The following is an 8195-nucleotide window of genomic DNA, read 5'->3' as shown; positions in this document are numbered from 1 at the left end:
AGTACTATATACTTTATACTACTGTACTGGCTTATTAAGTAATTAAACAATGGCCTGACTTTTTTGACACTTTGATATGGGTAAGTCTGTTTTGCCATCATCAGATTTCTCCGGGAACTCCACATTCCTCAAGCAGCATTCCAGTCTCGGGACACAGACGCACCTGAAGCATTGCTCATAGTGCGGGCTACACAGAGCCGAGCAGCGCTGCGGACTGCTGAACGGACTTTCCCCACAGACAGCGAGCGGGCTGGAGCTGGGCAGTGTCTTACCACGGAGCCTGCCTGGTCCCCGCTGTCCGTGCCGTGACTGTCTGCCCCGCCATGGCCGCCTGACCTTTGAACTGATGCCGCTGCCATAGCAACAGAAACATCTGCCCCATCTGGGCGTTCACGCGCTCCCAGACGGAGCTAAACGATCCTAGGCACTCACCTGGTTTAAAGAGTAAGTAATCTGTCACCTGGGTGAAAAAAACCCAACATATTTCATTGTTGTTGTTGTTAATAATCATCACAATAAATTGTTGAATTTTTATGGCATTTTTCTTCCAAAAGGATCCCAAAGTTCTTTAGGAAAGCCAGAGAGGAATTAGCCAGGACATTGAAAATATTATTCTTACTCTTTGAAAAGGTGTCATGGGAACTTTAATGACCAGTGGAAAGAGCACCACCTACTGGTCCACCCCCTCCACATGCAGCCACAATCTTGTTTTCATTGGAGGTGTCTTCTCCCAGTACTGACCACATCTGACCCAATTAGGCAGACAAAATTGCTGCCAAAGGTATGCTGCCATCGTTTAAAACTCACTTATAGACCAAGCAGTTGATGAAAGCCTTTAAACTGTAATTTAGTTCCCATTGGGGCTGGTTGCTATGTTTTATTTCTGTCTGTCAGCTGTGATACGTGTGACAGTGTACAAAGAGCCCTGAGGTTCTTGAATCGCATAGAGATACTGTAGTATTATTGCGTTTATTATAATTAGAGCATAGTACAACATCTGTCTTAACAGTCCCCCCCCCACAGAGGGCTCGCTTTGTAGGCATGTCTGGACCTCATCCAGCTGGACTTGATCGTTTCTGGGTGTCAAGCTGACATCAGTATCAGTGCCTCTGGGCGCCTCAGCGGAGGCTCTGAGGACCGGAAGCCAGGCACAGGGGGACAGAAGGCAGGGCCTGTCTCCTGCCCCCAGGAGTGGGTGTTCCTTTAAGGCTGCAGTGTTGAGCCAAGGCAGGCCGGCCAGAGTGACCGTGGCGGTGTGGGGAGAGTGTCTCGGTGGAGCCGACATTCCCCACGACCGCACCTCGGCAGCCTCACTATCTCCTTCTGCCCGTCCAGCGCGTTGCACACACACCCGCACAAACAAAGACGGAAATCCATGTCACACATCCCAGGTGACAATGTCAGGGCGTCTTGAAGGCTGGAGGCGGGGGGGGGGGGGGGAGGTAAGAATCCGAGCTGCCCGGGGTGCATAAGAAACCGCCGGACAGTCCAGTGCGTTTGCAGGAGCCTCTGCCCTCTCCCGCCTCGTGCCAGATGGGGCGAACAAGGGGTCAGCACAGCCTGCTGTAATGACACCAACATAGAAACAGGATCAGAGATCAGAGCCCCTGCCTGTGGCTGGATTTAGCTCCTGCTCTGCTCTCAGCACTGCCTGGGCTCCCCTCTGCCATGGCCTCTGTCTCCGCTCTCTCCTCCAGCCCCGTGGCCACACGCCTCCTGATCGCTGCTTTGGCAGGTAAGAGCATGGTGACTCAGGTGCGCACGCCCGCTCCCGCATGCTTCCCCAGGGGCTGTGCAAAAACCAACGCCTGCAAACGGGAGCAAAGCCTTACAACTTCCTACGAGGCACCACAGCGTTAGCAGCACCCTCCTGCTGTAGTCTGATGGTCTTCAAATTTTGCACGATTCTTCCCAGGCGCTTATCGGCCTGTGCGGCAGCTGGCGTTGTTCTTGTGCTTTGGCTCTCCTCTGTGTGCATGCAGTTACTCAGGAGCCTCGTCAGAAGCGGGAAACCCTGGCAGACCATCTAAAGAAAGGAGGACGTGCACAGGAGCCTTGTGGCTTCTGTCCTATCTCTAAGTGCTGTAGGGGCTTTCTGCTTGATAGATACAGCCAGGAGGCTCATTTCTGTTGCTTTTTCTGTGTTTTAAAGTCGGCCGACACTGCAGCATGGTTTAACAGGCGCTTTTTATAGATGTGTATTAGATTTTAGCTGATACACGTTTAAGGTGTCAGGGGTTTTTTGTCAATGCTTTTGCAAAACTAGAGCGGAGAGTAAAAGCGCAGCCTCTGAAAGCTTCGGAAAATGTTTTGAAATTCAAAACCCCAGGCAGTGTCAGAGAGAGTACGGATATCACTAAGTAAGTGAACTTAACACATGAAACAATTTTCTTTATCAATCGTACTGCAACTAAATAGACACAGGAATCAGGGCCCGTAGGAGGAAAAAAGTTTTCTTTCTTCCTACATTTTCTACAGTTAATAAGATTAACTGAAGTTAATAAGCTGGTATTCTAAAAGTGGAGTCATATAACATTGACTGAATTTACACAAGCTCTCGTGTACAGGCGGTTTATTCTTTTTCATAACCACATCAATTAACTGGACATTATTAAACCCGTCTGAAAGACAGATAGGTGCAGTATTCTGTTTGCACTGCAGCTGTTGTTTTCTCTTCTTGGTTTGATGAACTGCTTTGACTGAGGGTCCCCTCGTGTGTCTGTTTTAATAACTGCCATGTTTCCAAAGATCTTATTCATACGTGTCCCGGTCTAAACAGTGGTCTCTCTTTACAATCGGCATTTCTCACCAATATCATCAACTGTGGGTTTAAACCACAGAGTATCTAATAACGAACTGCCCATAAGGTTAGTATAAAAGCCTGTAAATCGTAATTTAATGTAGCAGGTGTATGCAGAAAGTTTAGATGAATGTGTACTGCACGGCTGATGATAGAGCATGTGACTTAGGTGGTTTCTAATTTTAGATGTCTACTTTTTCTAGCAGCTCATTGATATTTATAGCCAGGGGAATAGTTTGAATACCTTGGCTTTACAAACACCCTGGCGTGACCCTGTCAGCGGAGCAGGTTCTGCTGCCAGTGGCTCCTGGAACAATCGAGGCAGTGTTCAGTATCTGACAGCTGTACAGAGACAGGGAGAGATGACACTGAACCCCACTCAACAGTCCTGAACAGGCTGTTCAGTGCATGGAAGTGCCATTTTCTTGGGTTGAGGTGATTCACACTGTCTACTTCTTTTTCAGTTAAAATGTTATTTTCCCTGGTCTTTTCCTCTGCTTAACTCCCTGAGCTGATACCTGCCTGTTATAGAAGTGAACTGAATGTGCCAAGCCCTAACAAACACCAGGGCTGCTGTAACTGAGGAGGGTCTTGCAGGGCAGTGTGGTCACAGACAGACAACGGTTCTACAGTGGAACCGTCATTCTGTGTCCTGCTTCACCGACAGCAGAAACTGTCGACTCCAGCTGTAGTACTTACTATTACTCCAAACACCAGGGAAGCAGAGACACAGAGAAAGCTTGCGCCGTCACCTGTTGTGAATCTGACAGAAGTGCTAGTTTTGGCACTGTTTTGAGCTATTCCACACAAAATCCACTTGATGATGGTTTTGCACAGGAACGACAGCAATCCCACAGTGATGAAGATGAAGAGCACGCCCCAGAGTGCCATGATGTGACGCATGTTAACTCCAAGAGGAGGGCTGGTACAGGTTCTGTCATAGTTTTATCTTCAAACCCTGAATAACAATAAAACAACGCCTGCAAATCAAAAACTGATAAGCATGGTACATTTAAATAAAGGATGAATGGATGTTCATTCCTGTTTGTCCTTCATTTCCCAGCGGCTGCTTTAATCCCAGTCAGCCATGTTGCTGATGGAGCCACAGTTCCCAGCTGGACGGCTGTTGCGAATGCCGCAGACGACCCTAAACCCGAGGGTTTGGGGACGCCCCCCACGCCGGTGATCTTGGGAGCCGGGCGCCCCGACAACAGCACGGAGCAGCCGACTCCCACAGAGACAGTGGGGCACTGGCTGGAGCAGAGCCCCCAGAAAGAGAAGGCGGTCGAGGGGGAGAATGTGGTCTTCTCCTGCCTGCTGAGGCCGCCCAGCCGGGGCCTGGAGGTGAAGTGGGTGAACCAGCAGGTGGAAGGAGATCTGCAGGTGCTGGTGGAAAACCAGACGGTGGAGGGCGGGGGGTACTCCGGGCGGGCCTTCCTCAGTGGAGACCCGCAGGCGGGAGACGCCTCCATGACCCTCCTGAACGTGACCTCGAACGACTACGGCATCTATTTCTGCAACGTCACGCTGCCCAGCGGCGAGACTCTCAGGGGCCCTGGCACCAAGCTGAGCATCCGGAAAGGACTAGGTGAGTCCAGCTGGTCTTGGACAGTCTGTGCAGGGAGACGGAGGCTCTAGGTGAGTCCAGCTGGTCTTGGACAGTCTGTGCAGGGAGACAGAGGCTCTAGGTGAGTCCAGCTGGTCTTGGACAGTCTGTGCAGGGAGACAGAGGCTCTAGGTGAGTCCAGCTGGTCTTGGACAGTCTGTGCAGGGAGACAGAGGCTCTAGGTGAGTCCAGCTGGTCTTGGACAGTCTGTGCAGGGAGACGGAGGCTCTAGGTGAGTCCAGCTGGTCCTGGACAGTCTGTGCAGGGAGACGGAGGCTCTAGGTGAGTCCAGCTGGTCCTGGACAGTCTGTGCAGGGAGACAGAGGCTCTAGGTGAGTCCAGCTGATCTTGGACAGTCTGTGCAGGGAGACAGAGGCTCTAGGTGAGTCCAGCTGGTCTTGGACAGACTGTGCAGGGAGACAGAGGCTCTAGGTGAGTCCAGCTGGTCTTGGACAGACTGTGCAGGGAGACAGAGGCTCTAGGTGAGTCCAGCTGGTCTTGGACAGACTGTGCAGGGAGACAGAGGCTCTAGGTGAGTCCAGCTGAACTTGGACAGACTGTGCAAGGGGACAGGCTCTAGGTGAGTCCAGTTGATCTTGGACAGTCTGTGCAGGGGGACCGTGGCTCTAGGTGAGTAAAGCTGATCTTGGACAGTCTGTGCAGGGGGACAGTGGCTCTAGGTCCAAACCCAATGCATGACAAGACCCAGGAACTCCAGAACAGAAAACTAACAGGAACCAACCTTCAAAGGACTATATTAGCTTTTAATGGATGAAAACTCAGCCTGCCCATAACTGGAACAGACAGCAACAGGAGCATGACAGCCGACAACCGAAACGAGTGACAGTCGCAGAGCAGGATTCCAGCGCAGAGCTGAAGCTCTCTGGAGCCGTGACAGAGAGTGCCAGAGAGAAAAGAAAAGGAATGTCTTGGTGCAGAAAGAGGAAAGACAGGTTTCTTCAAAGGCTTTATTTAACATGACTACAGAATGGTCCGGCAGAGGAAAAGATTTGACCTGCCCTGTAAATAGCTGAAGATGACATGACCCATGCTGATGGATTGCTAGATCGCTTTCTGAATAAAAAAATGTTAATCTGCTTTAGCCTGATTGCAGGATAGACAGTTCTTCCCCACAGAGTGGTGCTGTAGTGGGTTATGAGGATGCAGTAAAGTCGCCAAGTAAGAAGAACAGGTCAGGCAGATGGGAGATGCTGAGGACATTCCCAGGAGGACACCATTTGAGAATCTCTCTGTGTCCTGCCTGCACCTGTGATGATATATTGTCAGGTATCCGATAATGTCAGTGTAGCACACTATAACACACCAGTATTCCTTCACAAAGTCGAGACCCCAGCTCACGGTATCATAATACTATGTGGTCGCTTCAGATTCCTGTCTCATGGTGAAAGAAGATGCTGACAGTGACAACAGTTTCGTTGCAAACTATAGAGCCAGTCTGGAGGGGTGCAGGCTACCCTGAGAGTGGCTCTAATCCTGGGGTGCTCTTTCCTGCTGCCCGGCAGGTCTGTTCGGGATGGAGGAGTCCGTTGGCACAATTATCGGGGTGGTGGTGGCAGCCGTGGGGGTGATGGTGGGACTGGTGACCATCATAGTACCGCAGTTCAGAGAGAAGCTCATGTGTCTGAAGAAATAAACAGATCGACTCCGGGTGAGTAACCGAGATTGCCAAGGTGGGCAGCAAGCACACTTCCTGTCGCCATCCCTGATGGGTGGGCGCCAATGGCTACCCCTTGCCATGTGACTGAAGGACACAGGTTCGAATCTGGTCTGTTCCCCAGAGAAACAGATCTCAAGGGTTCCGGTTTTGATTCTGAGAATTCTGCTTGTGCAAGTATTCCCAATGTGTAAGTCCCTATTTTTTAAATTTAAAGAAAATAAACATTACACTTATATAGGGCTTTTCTGGACACTCCACTCAAAGCACTTTACAGGTAATTGGGATCCCCTCCACCACCACCAGCAGTGTGTAACCCCACCTGGATGATGTGACAGCAGCCAGAGTGCGCGACCAGCTCTCAGTGGGGAGGAGAGCAGAGCGATGAGGCCAGTTCAGAGACGGAGATTGTGAGGAGATTGGTAAAGGTGGATTGAAAAGGTCCATTGATTCATGATAAATGCAAAGATTATATTGCCCCCTGTGGCTCCTTTAAACTCTTTCTGCTGTCTTGGCCGGTTTTTGGGACAGGTTCACTCTGTGAAAATAAGGAATAAAAGGGTGTCCTGCCTTTCTCCAGCTCCCTGCACTGAGGAGATCTGGAGCAAGGGAGCACTTTGAGAGCTAGACCTGGGTGGGGGCAGCTGGGTACGTTTGATTCGTCCTCAGCCCATGTGTATATAAACACCCCAGGACGTTGATGTACGTGAGCTCTTTAGGAGCCATGGGCCAGCATGATGTCTCATCGCGCTTTAGGCTGTCTATGTCCCAAAAAAGTCCCTGGTGCCTGAGGGTTCAGGCCGGCTCCATTGTTTGGCTGTCAGGCTGGTCCCTGACGTCACTCTCGCTCGTGGATATTATTAAGCCTGCCCTTTGGCTTTTTTCTCGGGCTGACAGGCCCCCGGAGCTGTGCCAGGAACCGGCTGCTCCCCTGTCACGTCCCCAGAAATGTCCTTGGGATGATCTGGGTCAGGGAGAGGAGTGACAGCTGCAGGTGACACAGGGGCCGGTGGGGCAGTTGTCCTGCCTCCACATGCAGCAGCAGGCAGACAGTTTGCCCCCCTGTGCAGAGGGCAGCCGCTGGAGATCTCAGCCCTGCTGTGTGTTACCTGGGCTGGAGTGGACCCGTTATTGTTTAAAGACCATGGTACTCTGTGCCAGGGGGAGGGGTCAGGCTTCATACAATTATGCTTAAATCTTCTGTTCCGGGAAAGGTCACCTAGATCCCTAACCACAGCTGAGCTGTCATTGTCGATGTCTGTCTGGATTGTTCCGGCTGTGTAATTCTGAAGGGGTTTTGTGCACCAGTGTCGTTACATTGTCGTTTGCATTGTTCTTATGGCAACCCGATAAACAAGAGTTAAACAGAAAGCACAAGGTATCTTCTTGCACACTCATTTCCCCCGGACAATATGTTTTGTCCTTTAGAAAGTCATTTGTATTCGTTAGTGTCCTGTAGTACTCAGGAGGGTGCTGGGAGGAGGGAAACTGTTTTACTTTTCTAAAACTAAATGTTGATACCAATAGAATCGAATATTTTGTTTGCATGCTCTGTGTTAGGGATACAGTTTCCGCCAGTATCGTATTGTGGAGAAAGGCAGTTGGTGTTCTTAGTGGTTTTGTTCCTAACCTCTTGCACTGCTTGTGTTTTTCCAGGCTGAATTGGCTGGCCAGAGGTCTGCGGCGTGTGGACAAACCCATTCCCACTGTTCACGCCTTCAGCAAACTGATTCGTCTGACTCGAGACCCAGTACTTGGGAATCGGGGCACAAAAGGTGGACTTTTTAAAATAAAAACAGATACCATAAAAAGATGCTCAACAAGACCAGCAGAGTTAAAAAAGTTAAATATTTATTAGGATGTTCTTGGAATAAACTGTTGGGTTTTGATATAAAAGGCTCTGAGAAATTTTGATTCCTCTGACAGAAACTGACTTTTTATCGAAGCCCTAACAACCCCCATCAGTACATCCTGAAAAATTGCATTTCACGTCTAGCTTTTATATAACTTTATACTGGGTGTTGTTTTCAAAAGTCATCTGTGAACTGTACATCCTTCACTTAGCTGAGCAGGAATGTGGCAAGACGCAATTGTTGCTTTAGGTATCCGGTTAA

The 8195-nt window shown here is 50.0% G+C and overlaps 1 protein-coding gene across 1 annotated transcript; it reads left to right on the top strand.

Annotated features, from left to right (window-relative positions):
* Nucleotides 1-1418: 1418 nt before the first annotated feature.
* Nucleotides 1419-7977, top strand: LOC148830228 (uncharacterized). The gene is made up of 4 exons (XM_088920724.1): nt 1419-1735; nt 3864-4388; nt 5930-6075; nt 7738-7977. Exons 1-3 carry the CDS (start codon nt 1669-1671, stop codon nt 6058-6060), a joined length of 723 nt encoding a protein of 240 aa, XP_088776850.1. The 5' UTR covers nt 1419-1668; the 3' UTR covers nt 6061-6075; nt 7738-7977.
* Nucleotides 7978-8195: the final 218 nt, after the last annotated feature.

The sequence above is a fragment of the Atractosteus spatula genome, chromosome 7, assembly GCF_055471065.1.
Source record: "Atractosteus spatula isolate fAtrSpa1 chromosome 7, fAtrSpa1.hap1, whole genome shotgun sequence".
In the NCBI taxonomy this organism is placed as follows: domain Eukaryota; kingdom Metazoa; phylum Chordata; class Actinopteri; order Semionotiformes; family Lepisosteidae; genus Atractosteus; species Atractosteus spatula.
The sequence above is the reverse complement of the archived record's forward strand: the minus strand, read 5'-3'. Positions and strand labels throughout refer to the sequence as shown.

What these genes read in the sequence shown, in the direction of transcription:
- LOC148830228 (XM_088920724.1), top strand. Translation starts at nt 1,669, where the DNA reads ATGGCCTCTGTCTCCGCTCTCTCCTCCAGCCCCGTGGCCACACGCCTC. An exon ending in CCTGATCGCTGCTTTGGCAG is followed by an intron (nt 1,736 to 3,863) that starts GTAAGAGCATGG and finishes TTCATTTCCCAG; the next exon opens with CGGCTGCTTTAATCCCAGTC. An exon ending in GAGCATCCGGAAAGGACTAG is followed by an intron (nt 4,389 to 5,929) that starts GTGAGTCCAGCT and finishes GCTGCCCGGCAG; the next exon opens with GTCTGTTCGGGATGGAGGAG.